General features: G+C 34.5%; 2 protein-coding genes across 2 annotated transcripts; one reads left to right on the top strand and one right to left on the bottom strand.

Moving 5' to 3' along the window:
- On the top strand, window positions 11,455-13,026 carry LOC105178190 (aspartic proteinase PCS1). The gene has a single exon (XM_011101600.2). It carries the CDS (start codon window positions 11,519-11,521, stop codon window positions 12,848-12,850), a length of 1,332 nt encoding a protein of 443 aa, XP_011099902.1. The 5' UTR covers window positions 11,455-11,518; the 3' UTR covers window positions 12,851-13,026.
- Window positions 17,637-18,398, bottom strand: LOC105178398 (translation initiation factor IF-2-like). The gene has a single exon (XM_011101862.1). The coding sequence runs from the start codon at window positions 18,396-18,398 to the stop codon at window positions 17,637-17,639; it is 762 nt and encodes a 253-aa protein (XP_011100164.1).

Genomic DNA, 23,054 nt, shown 5'->3' with positions numbered 1-23,054 from the left:
TCGGGAGTACTCCGAGAAAAAACGATTAGGCTTTTTCCACCAGTTCGATTGAATATTATCAATCAATTTATTTAGATGCAAGTGAATAAATATAATGAATGTAAAACAAATTTCAAGAGTGTAAAATGTCATGAAATTATTTATCATGTAATTCTTTAATTTTGTGCTAATTTTTAATCAATGAATAATTTATTCAAATCAGTTATATAAATATCTCTATTATATATAATTGGAAGGGGGTTTTGTTATCTTATATTTTTGGTCTATTTTTTTGGTTGTTATCTAAAGTTTATATATTGTGTTTCCCCACTCGTCATGTTCAATTAACTCCTCAAAAATCAACCACTATGTTTGTTTTCATTTCTAAATTATTTTTAAGACAAGTCAAAACATATTCAATGTTTGCCATTATTCAAAAACACCTTATTTATGTGTTTTTAACTGTTTTAACATAAATACATACAGATATATATACACACACATACACATAAATATATATAAAAAAAGACATGATTTGATAATGAATAGTAATTTTTGTCTCCCAAAACACAACATTAAACATATAATACTTATTTTAAATTATCTCCAAAAACAAATCCAAACATACATACTATTTCTAACACACACTTATTTATCTTTGTTTTTCTCTCTCTATCTCCACAAAACACTCAAAAAACGAATCCAAACATTATGAACATCTTTCTCCATATTTTATATAATAAAGATATTATTTATATGGGCAAACACATTGATTGTACGTTTCTAATTAGTGTTATCTATGCAAAGTATATTTTTCGACATTTGAAAATTAATAACTCACTGAGTCCACCTTCGTGAGATCCTCACGTCGCATCAAATCTCAAGAAAATCTAGTAGTGCATGAGCATAATGTGAATACGCATGGGTCTCCCGCCAATATTCCCTGACATGCTCTAGAAACTTTAGATTTTAATGACTCAAATGATGTAGCTCTTATTCCATTGCGGTCCAGATTTTCTTTAATATTATAGAGACTTTCCAACGATGGTTCACTCGTGGATGTATGGGGATTGTCGAGAGCGCGAGCCCCTCACCTCTCCCAATCTCCATCCGGATCAAGAGGTGCCATCTGTCTGATGATCTCCACCTTGACCTCAAACCGATCTTGAGCATCTATGCGCGCTCGTTGGATTTGTTCGCACATGACTTCGAAAGTCATGATGATATTACTGAGGAACGTCTTTATCAGAATATTTTTACAACTGACCTCTACACCTACAGTTGATGATGCCCCAGTCGAGGGACCAACGCAATAGCCAGTTGAGGATGTTCTCGAGTCCGAGTCTGCTGTTGAGCATCAGTCCAAGCCGTTAGTTGTTTAAAATTATAAATTATCTCCTTATGTTATTTAAAATGTTCATGTAAGTTCTTTCTAAAAATAAGATACTATTTTACCTCTTTATATTTTTTCAAAAGGAGAAAATTACCCTCTCCCAAAGAGACAGTGTGCTTCTTTCTTAAAAAGCATAGATAGCTAAAATAATATTTATTTTTCACAAGAAATTATATGAACATTTCAAATAACACATCATGATACTCCAGAAACAGAATTTACGTACTCGAATATGGATTTTTTTTCCTTTTTTGTAAACTATACTACCTAAAAAATTAACGAAAGAACCAAAGAACAAAAAACTATAAAAAAATTAAACAAATTGCAGTTATCCATTGAACTTTCTTTATTCCATTAAGATCTTGATTCTTGATCAATCATTTCTTGATAAACGCCTTCCAATCTTGGACCAATGCTATTTCAAATCTGTACTAATTACTACAAAACGAAAAACAAAAGAAGTAAAGACCGTAAAAGCAGCGACAAACAAATTGTAAGCGTAATCATCTTGGACCTGAACTTCTCCCTCAACAGCTTCTCGTTGGCTTTCTGATCGGACCATCCGAGCCCCGCTTCCTCATCCATATGCTCTTCTTGCTTTGCTCTGCGTGCTGAATTTTTCTGAGTTATTTTCTTCACAGCTGTTAAGGATCTCCCGGGCAGCCGGTCGACGTGCACTTTCTCTTCCAGTGACGTTTCTTGAGTTGGTTGCCGGATCACGTCAGTTATAGTTACGGGCTCGACGTTGCGGCCGAAGAAAACATCAACTTCATGCTGTGAAATATGGCTCAAGTTGTGATGTAGTCTTGAACTGAGGTGCTTCGCTAAGCGGAGAGAGTAAGGGGATTCACAGTTATCTCTGCCAGGAATAAAGAATGCATGTCCACCCATTTTGGTTGCTCTTTCCTTTGTTTCCCGCCAAACTGAAACTAATTGATCCAAACTCTCGTTTTATGTATATATATATATATATATATAGAGAGAGAGAGAGAGAGAGAGAGAGAGAGGGAGAGATTTGTTTGATGTTGAAGTCCTGATCCATGTTTGCTTTGGATCACATTATTTTCCTATTTCATCAAGGAACGGAATGTGAAATCCACCTAAAATTCATTCTCTCAATTTACTACTGGTTATAATTTTTTCAAGACGTTTAATGCAATTTACCTCAATATGATATTACAAATAAGTAAATTATCTCCTTAAAAAAAATAATAGCAATTTATCTTTTGTATCTTTTAAAATAAAGCAATCATTTTGAAAAATACACGGGAGAAAATTGCTGCATAACATTTTTAAAAACATAGGAAAATAATTTGCTTCTTTTTAATATGCGGTAATTTTGCTCATTTGCAGTATCACAATAAGATTGTTTGTATTTTTTTTTTTTTCTAAATTTCTAGATTTATAAATTAAATTAATAGAATAATAAAAAACATTGTTAAATATGAAAACTTACAGATATAAATATTATAGAATAGAGACAATGGACCACAAATTCATATATATATGGAGTACTCTAAAGTTGATCATGTTTAAGGTAAAATTGATAATTACTATTTAACCGTGACTACAGTTACATATGAATTAAGAACGGCAAAGTTGGGTTTTATTCAGACCTGAAAATTGTATTTGAGTTGTCTTGTACGAGAGTGGTTTTGTTCTCTAGCTATCGTATGAGAGTCCCACTTAGAACATCTCTTTTACCAATCTTGATCCGACTACTTTGTGTTGGCCGGTGCCTGGTGGGTTTCGTTCCGCCGTCTCGAAGCAGTTCGTGGGTCTACTGATTGAGAGTTTTCGTAGTTGTTGTCACACGGGAACCCCCTCTCACGGCTTTCGATCTAGCTTCTTATAATTTTTCGTAACTAGAGACTCGATGGCGCTAAGCTTGCACCGGCTCAACGTTTGGTGCGTCTTAGTAGTTTCGGCTTCCTTCTATTACACTAAACGGGGATATGGAATTGACTCTGCGATGTAGGGAGAAGCATAGGAACTCAGGGATGATGAGGAGTCAGGGATTGTTATGCGGGACGGATTGTGGAATGCGGATGGAGATAGTCATCAGCTTTGTCTTGTTGGTAGGTTACTAGCGGAGCGGACGTATAATTTCAAAGGGCTAAGTCGCTTGGTTAAAGGTATGATTAATGCTGTTGAAAGGATGAAGATTGTCCAGCTTCCGAGGACCGATTACTGTTGCTATTTTGCCATCTTATTGATAGCAATAGGGCGCTTGAAGGTTGCCCCGTGGAGCTTTGACAGGAACATATTAACTATTAATGGCATAAAAGTGGAGGAAAATCCCATGCACGTGAACCTCAATTGGTGCGACTTTTTTGTGCATATGCATGACCTTACGCTAAGCAAGATGACACTGGGGATTGGGACGTTCATAGGTAGCAAGCTTGGAAAATTTCGAGACACAGAAATAGATGAACATGGGCAAATGTCCTTGGGTGCCTCCCTTGTATCCGGGTCTCACTAAACGTTAACCTACCACTTAAAAGGGCGCTAAAGATACATACGGCGATGGGGGACAAACGCTTGGTCACATTCACGTATGAAAGGCTACTACACTTCTGTTACTTATGCGGTAAGCTGGGGCATATCAGTAAATATTGTGAAACTATGATAATTTCGTTGATCCAGGTTAGATACCATATGGGCCTTGGCTGGGAGCTACCTTGCCGAGACCTAGTGAGAAAGGACCAATGGGTTTGGGTTTCATGGGAGGCATCAAGCGGTAGGCTTCGAATGACAAGAGTCGAAGGGGTGGACAATTTTGGGAATTTCTTAACACCAAGTACAAATGAGTTTAGAGGGTGACAATGGCATGCGAAAGCAGCTCGTGGGGGAGAAGACCAAAACCAAGTAAGATCAGGCCAGAAAGGGCTAGTGTAAGCCTGGGCTCGTAAACGAGGGGTAAAGAAGTGTAATAGGAACTAAGCAAAGAGTCTCCCCATTAACAAAGCGCGGTAGAATAGAATAAACTGGACATACTACATGTCGGGACCACACGTAAGGAATTGATCATCAGGAGAGGAAGTTGAGTTGCCAACTACGTCCAGATCACCGCAAGTTCGTAAGGACGGAGCGGCTACACTCAAGCTTGGATGTGGTTATGGGAGTAGAGGACCTAGGTGATCCTAACCTCTTGGTCGAGTCGCTTGTGAATGTGCCATTATAGTCTATAGTGAAGGATTTGTTCCACCGTAGAGGATCTAGAATGTGCGAAGGGGTAAAACGAGACCATCAACTCTATCGAGGAAGTGTAGAGTGGGACCTAACATCATTGATATACACCCAGGGGCAATCCATGTGGCAAAGAGGAGACACCTCGTGGACGAAGATTCTAATAGTATTTTGGCGGAGGTTGCTCATCAATCATGAACATTTTAGCATGGAACTGTCAACCTCCGCCATCAATCATGAACATTTTAGCATGGAACTCAGGTATTGGGGTCTCCTTGAACAGTTCGTACCTTGTGCGAGCAATTTAAGCTTCACAACCCCGGCTTGATTTTTACCTCTAAAACCAACCTTGTGCGTACATTTAAGCCAAGAATTTGGACGCAAATTTCATGATCACTATCATATGTGTAACTATACGTTATAATCATGTATCATTTGGGGACTTCATTCTATTATAAAATATATTTAAAAGAACAAATATGAATGAATAATATCACATGATGTTGATTTGAAACAAATAAGATCGCTATGCAATAAGTAACCCACTGTTTGAACTGAATTATTAAGAATATCCTATTCAATCAACTCATAAATTGAGCCTAAATAACAAAAAGATCGAGTTACTGTCTTTTAGAATTTTGAGCATAATCTCATAGTTCAAGTTCAATTAATATACCTGTCGTGCATCATTTTTTATTTCATAAAATTTACTGTTTACCCAAATAAATAAATAAATTTATTGTTCACCATAGAGTAAATTACAATAATTTCTCTTAAAATCTGACATAATTATGATATTTTTTTATGTTTTAAAAATTTACACTGATGTTTGATAAAATTATACAATCATTCGATGGAGATATAAAATTATCAACTATGCCCTTACTGTATTTTTTTTCTTTGTTTTTAAATAAAAATTTATAAAAAAAAACGGATAGAGTGGATGTAAAAGGTTGAAAAATTATAAAAATATTATCCACTTTGTCAATTAAAAAATTTTAAAAATAAATAAAATTATAAATTCTAATCCTCAAGGGTATTTTGATCGATTTATTACTCAAAATGAACTGAAACTAACTGAATGAGCTAATATTCAGACGATCTCTAAAATAAGAGGATATTAATAATTTTTTAAATAATAACATAATATTTATAATTATGTCAAATTTTAAGAAAAATTATTGTAATTTATCCTAAATAAATAAATAAAGATCCGCACTTTGGGCCGTAAACAAATATTTCAATCGCATCCAAAATGTGTGTGTGTGTGTGTGTGTGTGTGTGTGTGTTTGTTTTTTATATGAATCTGATTCATTTGAACCCATCCGCTACATCAGTTCTATCTTTGATCCCCTAGTGAAGCCCAACTTCAAGCCTCCAGCTCCAATAAAACCCTAATTTCTCCCCTTATATATATCAGCAGCCTCGCCTCTCTGTTCGTTCAGATGTCAACGGCGGAGCCTTCTCTGTTTTCTTCTCCATTTCAACTTCGATTTCCATTTCTACAACAAATAAAACTCAATTTTTGTTTGCAAAAGACCGTGATCAGTTCGCATCTTCTATGATTTTCTCTGTTTCAGCATAAACTCGCAGAGGAAATACGAAAGGATGCTAAATTAGTCGTTGTTATGGGGTACTTATGGACACGCAGCTCTGATTCTCCAAGTGGATTCCTGCGTTTTCTCGTAGGTTCCACACTTTCTTCTCACGATCATCTCTTATTTTTTCCCTTTTTTTTGTTTCAATTTTTGGTGTTGGGAAATTGCTCAGTGATGATTGATTTTGCTTTAACCACACCGAAGAGAGCCTGTTGGGATAACTTCCGATTTGATTTTAGGTCGGAGGAAGCTATCGCCGTTTCTCTTTGTATCTGCTTTGCAGTGGTTTTATGAATCTTTTCTCAGTAGAGTTAAGATGAAGGCTCTGTGAAGCGATTCAAGGTGGATGGTAACTTCTTTGAAGTTTCTTCCTCTGGGTTAAAATCTTTGAGGGATTACCCTATCAGTTTTCTCCTGTGGAAAAACTTTGGCCTTTGACTGAGAGCTATAACCAATGCCCATTTGATCTCTTCTTTTTTCCCCCTGTTTGGAGCCATTGTTATGTGAATCATAGATAATTAATTAGTGATAAAGAATCAATTATGTGACACGTATGTATTATTAATAATTCAACTTGATATTCTTGTGTTCTACAGCAAACATATCTAATTTGTAAAACAATTTAGAATAATTATGTTGATTTTTTGCTTGGTTTTTCATAAGAAAAAAGTGTTTTTGATTCCTGTGGAATTTTTTTTTGAGTTTTAATGGAACATGAAATTGGTTTCAACTTGATTTGTGTGCGACAGTATGACGAAAATTTTATTATATGTATTTTTTTGATTAACTTTTTACGAGTGAAGGAAAATTAATATAATATTTAAAATATAATAGTGAAAAGTTCAAAGTTATTAAAATAGATATTGAAATAAAATTAAATAATTTAATAAACAAATATACGGACATTTTACTGAAAACATAAAAATCACCTGAATATGAAGTAGTTCTGGCACTAAAAAAATAGGGTTATATAAAAAACATCGCCAGGTCCTCAATGTTAGGTTTCTATGTTTTGTTTGCTATGTATATGCAAAAATGTTAAAAAATATAAGGGTAAATTGCTATTATTTTTTTTAATAGTGGGTAATTTAATTTGCAAATATCATATAAATGTAAATTGCAGTAAGTACAAAAATTTTGTGGCATGTATTTGATTGGTGTTTTCATAAAATGGAAGGAAATGGATTATAATTTTGAAATAGAGAGAAAAATTTAAAATTTTAGAAAATAATAATATGTAAAGGATCAACAAAATTATATATATTTTTTAAATGAGATAAAAAGAATATGAAGAAACTAAAAAAGTAAATTACAACAACCATTTTTATAGTTTATGTAGTTCTTGAAAGGAGTAATAAAATTGTTAATTATACCTTTAATGTACTTTTTTTGAATTCAGATGAAGTGAATGAAAAAATTAAAATAATTATAAAAAATTATTTGTTTAGTCAATAAAAAAAATTAAAAAATAAATAAAATTATAATTTTTAGTATTAATTTACTATAAAAAAATTAGATGAAAATTTAATAGAGATTAACAAAATAGGTTAATTGTTAAATGATCGTTTAAATTATAGGGGTATTACAAACAAAGAGGGGGATTCATAATTATGAGAAATTTCAAGAAAAGTTGTAATTTATTCAAAATAAAAATTAGTTTAAAATAAATTATTATTTAAAAATGTATTTTTGCCACTTAAGATAGTTGTAACCGCACCACTCCGCGTCAAATTCGGCTGACACATTAGAAGTGAATCGTACGTGATGGAAGTTGGAAGCCCTGAAATGGAATGGGGATTGCTTATCTTATGACCTTTATAGAGGAAGAAGAATGAGGGCCACCCAATTAGATGCTTCTGTTAATTATTTTTGTTCAAAATATTGTTGTAGAAAGCTTTAATTTTATGTTAAAATAGATTCGAGTCAATCAAGAGACACCTATAAATAATACATAAAATTCTCAAATAAAACCATTAGCTCTTGACTAGGGGTGTGCAATTCAGTTAACCTAATCGAACTGTTTTCTTGGTTAATTAATAATTCGATACGTTGAAATGGAAATTTAATAGCTTTTTTATTTCTATATTATTATAATATAATATAGATTTATTAATTATAAATATAATTTATCTATGTATTTTATAAAATTATAATATATACATATATACACATGTATTTGTTTAATTTTGTTTATTTGGTTGGCATGGTTAATCGACCTAGCCAAATGATATCGATCCACTGTATCAAACTTTTTTTTAAAACAAAAATTGAATAGAGATTTCGGTTCGATTTTTAATTTGAACCAAAAATTCAATTTGGTGGATTTTTGAATGATTAACTGAATTTTGAATACTCGTACTCTTGACCTTATTTTAAGATATTGATGTCTTTTCCCTTTGTATAGGTACTATTAGCTCACCGTCATTTCAAAATAAAATTAAAAAAATACCACAATTGATGTTTTTATTGTGGGCACGATCACAATAAAAATTTAATGATTAGAACTTATCAAGCCGTCCTAGAAAGTATACAGTAGGGAGAATAAGAAAGTAAAATACAAAGAAAGAATGAGTTGTATATCTACCTAAACTCCCAGGCCTACATATAGTGTTAGGTTTGGAAATCTAGAACCCAAAAATTTAAATTGAAATGAACAGTGGGTTGTTATAAAATTAAAAATAGTGTTATCAAATATGATTTCATTTAATAAGAAAATTGGAATTCAATATTAATTTTTAGATTTGAAACTTCAAATCTATAACAATTTTGGTACAAACTTTTAAATTATACAAGAAAATATAATAGAGTAATTGAATATTATGTAATAGGTGCAAGAGCCTCTAGAGCTTTTTATTTGAGAGAGCCACGAAATAGAATATGCTTTGAATTAGATCCATTCGCTATATTTTAATATGCCATATGCATAGTTGCATCGATCCTTTTTCAAAGTGGACTAGCAGCATTATTAATGGTCATGTGCTCTTATGTTGATTCTCACGAGAGTTCGTAGGATTTACTCAAATTCAGAGCCACGGTAGACATGACAATATGTTAATCTCTTAGAGCCATATCATCCTCGCCCTTCCACCCCGTCCCCTCAATCCCCCTTCCCCTCGGCCTAACAACAATGCCCTAACACAACCCCTTCAGCCCCCCTTCCCGGCCTCTCACCCCTCGGCCCTTTCCACCTCTATTTTTATTTATAAAAAAAGAAAGTTCTAACTACCAACAAGTATTTTTTTCCCAGTAGTAAAATGAATTTCAAAATGAACAGTACAATTTATTCATTTTTTCAAGAAGATTGCATTCAATAGTTCTTGAGATGGAACGCCACCGCAGTCTCTTCTTCAAAATAGAGAGGTTGAGAAGTCCGTTCTACCATTGTTACAAAAGAAGCAGGTCAATTAGTTATTATCTACACAATTAGGGATTATGAGGTAATTTGGTTGCAAATATTTGAGGACAAAATTAGAAGTCATTAGCTCGGGTGACATCATAATACTAAATTGATGGACCTGATTGCGATCAAGCAAATATCATCTACAATTACAAATCTGAACTGCTAACATTGGGCCGACTCAAAATGAAGTAAATAAAAAATAAAGAGTGATTAAGGGTGAGATCACCCAAACTAAAGGTGGCCTAATACTTTGCTAACCTTTCTTAAATACATAAAGTGTCATACAGTTTTCCATGACTAAAAATATGATTCGACCAATAGATTCCAATATTTCAAATGGTTTTTCCTTAAGATTTGTTATTTGTCAATATAAAACTCAACCAAATTGGAAATTATTCGCAAGATATTTCAATATTTGGATTTGCTGCACTTTTCAAAGGGAAAAAATGCAAATAATCCCCTTGTGATATTGCAAATGAGTAAATTATTTCTTTATGAAAAAATAAATAGTTATTTATCTCCCTATATTTTTAGAATACAAATTGCTTCATTTTAAAAAATATAAGAGAGTAAATTGCTATATTTTTTTTTTTATAATTTTCAATATCACAAAGGAATAAATTGCTATTCACCCGATACTTATTACTTAAATATTTCTACTTTTGTGACATTTGAACTAAATGGATGGCATATAAGTTCGGTTGCATTGCACAAATCAATCTTTGGCACAGTGTTGCCGAGGAGCATAATTAGAGAACATCACTTGAGTATCAACCAATGAAGTGGAATTCACAAGTGGCCTGGAATTCAACAACTTGGGTAGGTACGAAATCTTATGTATCATCAGACACAGAGTCAAATAAACTATATGTCACTTCGCCTTCCTCACTTTTTCACTCCACTGCTTCACTTAATCATTCAAAGGAGTTATTGTTCCATTAGACCAATGCCCCAAGATTTAATTAATTGAATTGTGGATTTGATATTTTAAATTAACTAGATCAATTTATTTCACTTATAAAATAAAATATAGTAGACTTGAATCTTTTAATTAAATTAAAAAATATAAAACTTTTTTTAATGGGCTTAAAATTAAATTAAATTAAATTTAAATGAAAAGGCCATTGGACGTTGGGCAATTACCACCAAAGTATCTTATTGCAAAATAATCTCCACGACATAATTAAATTTTCTATTTCAAATTCTTTTAAATGTTTAATCCATTTAGCATATACATGTTTTATGTATAAAAACTCCTTTCTAAATAAAATATACAATATTATTTTTATACACGATACATACATACATGTTACAAGAAAGGAAAAATACCAATTTTTTATCCTTAAGTTAGATTTGTTTCACTCTTAATCTCATCCATTATAAGATTAACCTTTTTAGTTCCGTAACTTACAAAAATCAGTATTTTTTGTTCTCATCCACTATTTTCATCTACAATTCTACTGTCTTCACAGTCTACGCCGTGAAGTGAATGAAGACCAAAATTATTAATTTTTATATGTTAAATAACTGAAAATATTAATCTCGTAAAAAATGAAACAGACGTAATTTACAAAACAAAAAATACTATTTTTCCGAAATCTTAAAATAGAAAATCCGATTCGCGGTCACATGTGAGTGCTTGAGGGATGGAGTAGAGAAGTTCAACGGTAACCTTGTCGTGGAAATTATGAAGGTGTTGAATAAATCTACCACCTTCATTTCATGGTGCCAACCTACGTACGTAGTTGTAGCTTAAAAGCACTGTAGCAGAAATCTAAAGTGGCTGACTGACTGCTCCATCATTAGATACAACCACTCAATTATGAGAAAAGGCTGGAAAACCGCGTTCTCCCTTTTTATGCTTCCCTTCATACATTCAGACCCATATAAATCCCACCTACCCACCACCCTTCTCTCCTCACTCCTTACTCTCTCACTCTACATCTCTGCGGTTCAAGAATGGCGTACTGCAGTTCCCTCCTTTTTCCTCTGTTGGTGCTATTGATTCTCAATTCTTTCGACCTTACAGTTGAAGAAAACACGATTTCATTATCTTTCCCTCTGACCTCAGCCCCTCTCTCCAAACCTCCAGCTTCTAGAGCAAAATCTCTGTCTTCTCTGCTCATGTCACGGCGTTCCAATCAAACGAAGAAGACGCTTCCCCCGTTCGATTACAACTACAAGACATCGTTCAAGTATTCAATGGCCCTGATTGTTTCTCTCCCCATTGGGACCCCACCTCAGTCCCAGCAAATGATTTTAGACACCGGCAGCCAGCTTTCCTGGATTCAGTGCCACCGGAAATCCCCCAGGAAGCCTCCTCCGCCGACGTCGTTTGACCCCTCCCTATCTTCTTCCTTCTCCGTCCTCCCCTGCAACCACCCTGTCTGCAAGCCCCGAATTCCCGATTTCACTCTCCCCACCACGTGTGACCAAAACCGCCTCTGCCACTACTCCTACTTCTACGCTGACGGGACCCTGGCCGAGGGCAATCTCGTCAGGGAGAGGTTCGCCTTCCCCGGTTCGCGAACTACCCCTCCCTTGATTCTTGGCTGCGCGGCGGAGCCCGGCGAGGCTGAGGGCATTTTGGGAATGAATCTTGGGCGGCTGTCGTTTATTTCCCAGGCTAAGGTGCCGACATTTTCTTACTGCGTCCCATTCAGACGCGGCAACGAAAAGATTACCCGCACGGGCACGTTTTACTTGGGCCAAAATCCCAATTCCCACACATTCCAATACATTAATCTGTTGACTTTTCCTCCAAGTCAACGCATGCCCAATTTTGACCCCCTGGCGTACACAGTGCCAATGGTTGGGATCAAAATTGGCGGAAAAAAATTGAACATATCCACGGCTGCTTTCCGGCCAGACGCCGGCGGCTCTGGCCAGACGATGGTCGACTCTGGCACCCAGTACACTTTCCTAGTGGAAGCCGCTTATGCCAAGGTAAGGGAAGAAGTCGTGAGTTTGGTGGGGACGAGATTAAAGAAAGGTTACGTCTACGGAGGTGCATTGGACATGTGCTTCAATAGAAACGCATTGGAGATTGGGCGGAAGATAGGGGACATGGTTTTTCAATTCGAGAAGGGCGTCGAGATATTAATTAGTAAGGAGAGGGTCGTGGATGATGTGGGGGGTGGTGTCCATTGCGTTGCCATCGGACGATCAGAGTCCCTCGGTATTGCTAGCAACATTATTGGGAACTTCCATCGGCAAAATCATTGGGTCGAATTTGACCTAAGTCGTCGACGAGTAGGGTTTGGAATAACTGATTGTAGTAGATCGATATGATAATTTTTTTTGTAAAATATTCTTTAAATTAGCGCATAGTTTTTAAAAGGTATAGTAGAAATTAAGTAGAGTAGAAAAGTGATCAATTGGTACAATTCTTCTTTGCATTGATGCAAACTTTTGTTACCCAATTAGAAGGAAAGAATATATAACAAATTAAGCGGTATTTGCAATAATTTTTGATTTTGTGTTGGAAATAAGTTAGTAGTTAAATTTTATTGTATTTTTTAACTAAAATAAGGCGCGATGTGACTAAATTTATGTAAATAAATATGATAAGCTCTAAATGTTTATTGAATGTTATGAAACTTATAAAATGTTAGGTGTTATTTTGAAAATAAATTATAAAGTGCTTGTTTATAATTAAATCATGCATGAAACTTGTAATATGTTATGAAGTGCAGTTTTATCATTGATCATCTATATGGTTAACACTAAAGTAGTTTGATATTAAAAAAAAAAAATTATTTATTAACATTTTCTTTTGGAAACATCTAGAATTTATTTTTAAAAAGTTAAATATTGTCTAGCATTTTTTATATATTTAAAAAATTTATTAAATATTTTAAAAACTTTATAAGCTCAGTCACAACTGTAAAAAAACAACCCAATAATTCAGAAACCCTATAATTGCAAAATGATGGAGTCCCCAACCTTTCCTAGTTGACAATGGACCACCCAACATCAAATGACTTGCCGTGGCCAGTGGAAATTTGCCGGCCCCCTCATGAATAAATGTCTCTCTCTCTATCTCTCATATACACAAAGATATTAATATGGTAATATCAATATATATATATATATATATATATAAAATTATTCGACACGTCGATTCAATCGATACAGTATTAATATAATAAGGGATACTTACATTTTTTTTTCCTGAAATTTAGTATAATTACACGTAGATCCCCTATGGTTTGAGAAAATTAAATCTAGCACCTCCATTAATGTTTGCTTTTATAAATAGTACATATTAGTTTAATTCTAAATAAAAATTAATAGATAATCTTTTTATAATAACAAAAAAATAATGATTATTACCTAAACTTCTGAATAAAAATAATATATATGTACATTAATGCTAGCCGAATATTAATATACATATAATTGATATTTTCTTTGTTAATGTAATGATTATTTCTAGTAGTATAAATGTCTTAAATTTATATTTTCAGTAAATATAATATCAATATCAATCTTATTTTTATTTATCTATAATAATTTATTATTAAATAGTAAAGTATTTTTTCTTACTTGAATATTAGAAAAATTAAATAGCAAAACAAAATTAGTCCTAGAGAGAAAATGCGTGTGTGTTTGTGTTTGTGTGTGTGTGTGTGTGTGTGTGAGAGAGAGAGAGAGAGAGAGAGAGAGAGAGAGAGTGCATGTAAGTATATGAAATAGAGATATTTTTGTCTTATGACATTAATTTTAAGGATAATTACACTTCCTCTCCTAAAATTTGGTGTAATTACACATAAACCCCCTATGGCTTGGAAAATTATTTTTAGCACCCTTGAAGTTTGATTCTATCTAGCAAATAAGTTTTATCGTTAGTCAAAATTTATCGAATTTGCTGATATTAACAAAAATATACAAAATTTTTTTTTTGTATTTACCTATGATTAACTTATTACTGACTTGTTGAATGTCAAATAAATCTTTTGAAGATCAAATTACCCTCATACGTATTCACGCGTTAATCTATAGAAGCAGGTTCACAGTTATAAGTGTAGTTTAGTCTAAAAAAATTATTTAACCTGTAATAAGTCAGTAGTAAATCAGTCGAGGGTACATATCAATTTGAATTCAATGTTATTGTTAATATCAGCAAATTCAATAAATTTTGACAAATAGATGGATTTATTTGTTAGACGAAAGCAAACTTCAGGGGTACTAAATGCAATATCTCAAACCATATGAGGTTTACGTATTAATTACACCAAACCTTAGGGGAGGGGAGTGTAATTTCTCTCTTAATTTTATATAGCTTATAAGATCTTAATTTTCATTTTATAATTTTGATACTTTGATATTTTTATCTTTTATTTTTCTAAAATTGCAAAATAGTCCTAAATTTTTTTGACATTACACAATTTTGGAGAAATGTATCATATGGGGTGCTCCAATAGGACCTCCCTCATACAGTGCCAGGGGTGGGAAAATGGCTGCGCACCATAGCCTTGATGGCTAGGTGGAACGTTCGATCCAATTTAAAAAATAATTCATTAATATCCATTTAATAAATATAATAAAAAAATTATAGCAATTTTTTTTCCTTCTCTAACGTCAGAGAAGCTAATACAGGCTGGCCGGCTGGTGGTGATATTGGTGGTAGTCGGCTTAATTATCTTTTTATTATAAAAAAAGAAAATTATATCACATTCTTAATCCTAAGAGGGTTTTGGGAGGGGTGTCCATGGAGCTTTGAGAAAAACACGCTTATTCTAATTAAATAGAATTGGCGGGAATGAAAATTGCTCGTGTTTGTACTACATTGGGGGAGGAATTGCTCGTCTCCTTCACGTGCGAGCAATGGTATCTCTATGGTTGGCTAGGACATGTCTTCAAGTTCCGCGAGATGCGGTTTTAGGATAATTTTCAGGACCTGGGGGATGAGACACCGTATGGTCCGTGGCTTCAGGTGGCAATGAACACCTGGGGGCCAGTCCGTAAGGGACAAGGGGATACTTCGCATCAGCAGCAACGTAGTAGGCCGCTACTGCATAAGGGAGAAAGACACAGGTTCTGATAGGGAAATGAAGCTTTCAACATCATCACTTCAATGGGAGATGGTGAATACGAAGACTTCAACGACTAAAATTGATGTGCCTTTGTCAGAGAGGTTTAGACTTTTACTTGAGATTCTGCAGAGAAAAAAAAACCCTAATGTGGGTGGTTACGATTGAGAAGCGGGCATGCTCGATAGTTTGTAAAATTGTTATGAAAACTACCAATAACACCATAATTTTTTATTTTTATCCTCCATAATTTCATTTTATTGAAAGAAATCAACAACTACATTTTCTCTCATAAATGACGATTATGATATCGCGACACCAATTTTATTCTAATGCCGATAATACCCCCTAAGTTGATTTTCTTTTTGCTCTTTGTTGGTTTCTTTTTTAGAAATATAATGTATATTTTTATTCATAATATATTTTAAATCGTAAAAGATTATTTATTATATGTACGCAGAAACAGTGTGCCATGATGATTATAGTTATTTAAAAAAAAAAAGAACAATTTTTGTAAAAATACATCAATAGTTGTTATTTAAGATACAATTCAAGTTTGTCTTTTATAAACGAGTTAAATGCAATTTACCGTGTTATGCAAAAAACTCCATTTTGAAAAAATAAAGTGCAAAAAATTCCCTTGTAAACAAGGGGTTTTTTTGCACTCTATAAGTCATTTTTGTGGATTTTTTTAATTCTGAATTTAAATTCCCAATATACAATTTAATTAAAAAAAGTCCCTTCTTAACGAATAAAAAGAACTAATGTAATTTGCACAAGACACGCCCATTTGATTTTCCTGTCGCCAACGACGAAATAAATGATGGTGCTAATCAATTTGACAATTTCCTTCAAGTAAATATGTTTATTTTCATCTTATTAACATGAATTATTTAAAAGTGATAATTTTACGAATATATTTTTTATTTATAGGCAACGAAGCGTTTTTAAGTTTACTTTTTCTCTACACTCATAAAATCAACATTTTCCCGCCTTCCTTCACAAAGCAATGCAATGCTTAATACAAATTTTGGTAATTAATAACAATTTTTTAAAAATAATAGTAATTATTAAAATTATAGAATTATTATCATGATAAATACAACTTCTTGCTCCTAAATACATATTAACGTTAATATTAAAAGTATCATTTTGATTTTTTTTAATCGCTAATGTCCCAACTTTTTTGCAGTGAAGATGAAAATGAAAAACATGAAAAAACAAAAAGAAAAATTGAGCTGCTTCAAGTGATGATGTATATAGATTAAATCCACCAAAATCAAATACATGGAAATGAACGGCAGGAACATATGTGATCTTGCTCGAATCCGCGACCTCGAGGTTGACTTATAAGCTAAATGCTAATCCCTGAAAATGAAACAAGAACGTGAAACTCGTCAGGTGCGTCCCCGACAATGACCCTCCGACGCTCAAATTTGTGGTGATCGAGGTAAAAATGTGCGATTAATAGAAGACAGGTCGAAAAAGCGATGATTCAGTTACCTCAACATGTAGCGTCTTTGAGTATTTATAGGGCTTATGTAGATATTGTTGTCTGGGCCACATGTCAGCATCAGATGAATACCCGTCCTCAATCTGACGGTTCTCATGTCAGGTTCTTCATGCACAATTCGGATTTGGGTTATGGGTAATCCGATCCGGCTTCCAAGAATACGCGGATCCAGAGTGATACAATGACCGAATTACCCTTCGTTAAGGGTATTTCAGGTATTGTACATAAAAAGAGGGTTTTACCCATCAATATGTATCAAATGAGAGGAAAAACAATAACGAAGAAATATAACACTATTTCAAATTTTTAAATGTAGTTCTTCCGTAATGAATTCCACAGTTTAACAGCACACATAATTATTAATATAAAGTAAAGTACGTATTGATCAGATACCGGATGCATGCATGCATGCAAACATCTGATCAAGAACACGCCACCAATGTCCAAAACCCTCAACCTGCAGAAACAACAAGGAAAAAAAAACATCAATGTGTAGAGTTTATGACTTCAAGCTTTCTCTTGCATTCATTTAATTAGCATCAGGTGGTGGTGGGTTGTTCAAATCTGGCAAGCGGTATTTCCCGGAATCGCCGGCTTCCTCTTCCTCTTCACTTTCGGCGGCCTCATCCTCTTTCTGATGATCATCAGCAGCGCCCTCTTGGGCATCTCCACCTCTCCCCGCTTCAGGCAGATTCAGACCATGAAGATCAGCGAATTCCTCCTCCGCCTTGAACGTTGGGGGCGGATGTGCCCCCTTCCACCCCCTGTCAGGGTGAGATCGCATGTGCCCGAACAAAGCCTTTTGAGACGGGAAGCCCTTCCCGCAAACGCTGCAATTCACAACGTTACCTGCACCCTCCCCGGGCTGATTTCCTCCTGCCGCAGTCGTGCTGCCAGCGCCACTCTCCCGAACTCTCTTCCTCGCTGCAGGGCTCCCACCAATCCTCAGCGCCCCTGGTGCAGCAACAACTCCATAGCCACCGCTTCCAACCGGCACTACCTGAGCCCCTTGTAACCCAGGCCCCCCCTCGACCCCGCGCCCACCACTTCCACCTGGCTCACTGCGTGGCTTTGTGTAAGGAGCGAAAGCAGATTCACCAGGAACGCCCATAACCGGCCTAGTTTTAGGAGGAGAAGAAGGGCTTCCACGGCGTCGGGGACTGGCAGGAGGAGCATTTGCTCCGCCACTGCGCCGGCGTGGGTTCTCCTCCTGGCGTGGGCTATTTGGGTTGGGATTCGGAGTAGGCTTGGAAGGAGAGCCATGATCACCACCAGTGTTGCCGTTCGTCATGGTTGGTTGAATGGGATGAAAGGAGAGACGAGAGTTGGACGATGGAGGGAAGGTGGGGAAATGGTGGAGAGATTTATAGGTGGAGGGGCATATGTGAATGGTGGTATTGATTCATGTCATGTCCTTTGAGACCATTTTCATTTTCTATAAGGACATGTCTGTTCAGACCATCATTTACTAATTATATTTTATAATTTCACAAATTTACGTCTTTGTTTCTTACAGTGCAGGAACGGAGTTATTGACATCTTGTAAACCCTTTTTCTGCTTAATTTAACTTCTGATCATAGATGGTTGGTATGAACTAATATTTGAAATTATGATCTTTGATGTTTTTGTAGTTTTATATATTATTAAAATGAAGTTTAGATAAAATTAAGGATAAATGTTTAATTCTCAATGTTAAGTGTAGTGTGGAATCTGTGATACAATAACAGACATTTAGACATTCGTATATAACTAAGATATAATATATATAGATATTGGGTTAAAGGCAATTTTAGTCCCCTAACTATAGGCCATTCTTGTTTTAATCCCGTAAGTTATTAGGGTTTATTTTGGTCCTGTAAAACTGAAAATTTCTCAATTTTAGTCCAAATTTGATCGAAAAAATGTGTGGGTTGCCGGAAAAAGTGACATGTGAGGCTTGTGATTTTTTAAATTGGGGGCTGGATCGTGATTGGCTGGAAAAGTTGATGTGGCACAGACGTGGCGCCTAAATGGAAATTAAAAAAAAAAAAAACTAATTGACGTGGATTAAAAATCCACGTCGGCTGTTTGCGTTGTTGCTGTTCCTGTTGCATGATCGGGTGAGTCAACTAGTCGAGTTGGCTGAGTTGACCGTGTTAGCTTCCAAGGAAGCTGACACCGTCGAGGCTCCGGTGGCCACTTCTGATAAGAGAGGAAGGTCTGCCAGTGTAGGGCGAGCTCAGTGGTGGTTCTCCGCCTAAAATCCGCTGTCATATGATGGAGAATCTACCGTGCGACAGTCGGCAAAGGCGGAGGATGGCTTTTGTCGGATCTTTTCACAGAGGTGACCAAAATCGATGGGACTGGTCTCAAAAGATTCGCCAGAACGAGAGGCGTTCAACGGTGGTCTTTCGAGCCGGTGGTTCGTTTAGACGAAGGAGAAAACGCCGGCAAAAGGTGCAGTCGCGGCGGACGACGACCGAGATTCTCAAAACGATGGATCTTTGCACCTAGTTGATGAAAATGGATGAGACTAGTCCCATTAGAACTACAGTGAGGAGACGAATCCAATGGTACCAATCCGCATTCGTAGGTCGTCCTGTCGACGGCAAATCGATGAGAATTGTCCGCGCCAATAAATTTCAAAGCCCAGTCGCTGTCGTGGTCGGATCTCAAAATTAGTTGAGGGGTTTTGTTCTCCTTGCTATGGGGAATCGAATGGTATATGTAGTGGCTAGAAATTCCAAGTAACGACGGTGGAATTGAAGAGAGAAGGTGGCGGCGACTGGCGGACGATTTCACGACTTTGATTTCCCATCTGTTTGTGCTTCTTTCCCCTTTAAATCCATGTCAGCAGCTGATGTGAATTAAAAATCTACGTCAGTCAATTTTTTTTAATTTTCATTTGGGCGCCACGTCTGCGCCACATCAACTTTTCCGGCCAATCACGATCCAACCCCCAATTTAAAAAGTCACATGTCTCGCATGTGATTTTTTCTGGTGACCCACATATTTTTCCACCCAAATTTAGACTAAAATTGAGAATTTTTCAATTTTACGGGATCAAATTAAAACCCTAGTAACTTACGGGACTAAAATAAGAATGGCCTGTAGTTAGGGAATGAAAATTCCTTTAACCCTATAGATATTTATGTTTTTAATATCAAAACTATACATATAAGCTAGATCCTTAAGTTCGGACAAGAAGTACATACAATTTCGAAATCGTATGTTCTAGGCATCAAATTCCATCTCATAACTTTGTTTTCTAATAATTAATCCTCTGAACTTTTAATTTAATATTCATAATGTACTGGGAATATTAATTTATATATGTCACATATACTCGTATGATTATTTCATTAATTTATGTATATCAATATTGTAATAATTTACATTATTACAATAACATGACATATAATTTCCAAATAATGTATTATGAAAATGAAACGCATACTTGAAATTTATAAATAATAAGATTCAAAAGAGTATTACATGATATAACTATTTGGAGAATTTTGGACGGACCAATTTAACATTTTTACTGGATCCTTGGTACTTAATTGTAATTACTTTTTAATCCAAATTTTGGAAATTAAATTTAAAATCTCAATTCAAAAATTTTACTTCAAAAAGGCCTATTTAGTATTCTTCCTACACGAATATAATTTTACCATAATCATATAAAAAACTAGTCTTATTAATATAATCTAAAACTATATAAGATGAATACTTGAGACCTAATTAGACATTGAAAGGTTTTATATGTATACAGAAATTCAATGTCGAGAATGGTGTACATCGCTATGTAATAGTTTGGGGGAAGTGACACTTTTCATCCAATAATTTAGGGTCTTTTAACTTTTGATGTTAGTTACGAAATTCTCATTTTGGTCTTTAAAAAATAGTGCACTTTAAGTCTCATGACACATTTTTGTTAGATATTTAACGAAAAAGGCCACATGACCTTTAAGTGCACAAAACAAAAAATATTACTTTTTTAAGGTTGTGGGACCAACCCGTAGCATATAGGACCAAAAGTATAAAAGCTCTAACACCGTCAGTTAAAATATATAACAAAAATGTGTCATGTGATCAAAAGTGAGAATCTCGTAATGAATGGGATCAAAACTTAAAAGACCTTAAGTTATGGGACGAAAAATGACATTTTTCCTAATAATTTGATAGTTATAGAAACATTCACATAAAAAAATAGATTATTTATAAGAAAGGGCCATAAATTCACACAAGTTTTTTATCAGTAGGAGAGAAATAGGAAATTAAAGTAAGGTCTCTTTGCATGGGAGTGGTCGTCTGTGTTGCATGTTCGGTCATTTTGTGTAGGGTTGTGTGTTGTAGTACGTTGAGTTCCATTTCTCCTTTATTGACTTTGGTCGGTTTGGATACCAGTGAAGGCATTTGCATTGTGGTTGTGGTGGAGATATTCTGAAGATGAATTATGTTCTATCGCTTATGGAGGAACAAGAAGAGGGGTGGTTATCCCACATTCGGTCTGGTTGAAATAGAAGGAGAACTTCGAGTTGATGTTAGCGGGTCATCACATTGACCTGTAAATTTTGAAGCGTTGAAGGGAACTTCGCTGCAAGTTATCAGGTCCGCTCGAGGCATGGTTGTCTGGAAGGTAACGAATAAAAGATTTTGTGTTGTGTTTGCTCATATGGAGGATTTAAGGAGATACCGATATATACCCATGGGCTTTTGATCGTAATTTGTTGTTGCTGCAACGTTTGGCATATGTGAGGGATCCAACTATTGTATATTTGGATTGGTGTCCATCCTTTGTGAATGTTCATGATCTTCGGTATGGGCAACAAAAGATCTTTTTTTGTTTTACAAAAATAAAAATATTGGAAAATTTTTATTCTAAATATATATATATATATAATAAAATAGCTCTAAAATTATAATTATTTGTATTTGAAATAATTTTTAAGATCTTTTCTACTATTTTTGAGATTAAATTATTATTTGGTCTAAAAATATATTAATATTTGATCAAAAACTAAAATTTATTTTTTGAGTAAAAGTATTAGATATATTTTTTTTTAAATAATAAATTAATTTTTAAATTAAAATTATTTACATTCAAGATAAATTATAGCAACTATTAACTTTTTTTTAAAATTAAAATTTTATTTTGTTTGAAAATATTTTAATAAACTTTGATCATAAATTATAAGAAATAATTTTTTAAAAAAATTAAAAAAATAAAGAAATTTTATTTTAATATAAATAATAAAATAGTTTATGGGACCAAAAAGGGTTATTTTGGGGTTTAATGGCAGTAAAAGCCAAATCCGCAATAATTGTGGTACCAAAAATAAAAATGACATTTTTTAACGATACCAAAAAAAGATTTCGCCCTCAAAAGAGATATGAAGTGTGATGTTTTATTGAATGATTGTTGTGAAACATTTAACTCAAACATTTTGGAGGCTACGGAGAAACCTATTGTCACTATGCTTGAATGGATTAGAAAATATTTAATGAAAAGATTACAGGAGAACAGTAATAGGCAAACCTGAAATGGAATAGTGCTATATGTCCTAGGAATGTACATATTATAGAGAAAAATATTGAAAAGTCGGCAAACTGCATTCCCATAAAAGTTGATTCATCTCATTGGCAACTAAACTGTTTTGATGGCACACAACATTCAGTGGATTTGGATAGGAGAAATTGTTCTTACAGAAAATGGGATTTGAATATGGAATCACATGTAAACATGTTTGTAGTGACATACTGTGTAAAGGTGATGATCCCATTGATTATGTGAATGAATGCTATACAGTGGCAGTTTATAGGAGCGTTTATAAGACTACAATCATGGCTATAATGGGTAGAGAATTATGGACTATTACACTTTCATCCCTCCTTTGCCACCAAACATTGTTAGGGGGGCTGGTAAGCCTCCAAAATACAGAAGGAGGAAATCTAATGAGGTAG

This window comes from Sesamum indicum, linkage group LG15 (assembly GCF_000512975.1).
Source record: "Sesamum indicum cultivar Zhongzhi No. 13 linkage group LG15, S_indicum_v1.0, whole genome shotgun sequence".
Classification (NCBI taxonomy): domain Eukaryota; kingdom Viridiplantae; phylum Streptophyta; class Magnoliopsida; order Lamiales; family Pedaliaceae; genus Sesamum; species Sesamum indicum.
The sequence above is the reverse complement of the archived record's forward strand: the minus strand, read 5'-3'. Positions and strand labels throughout refer to the sequence as shown.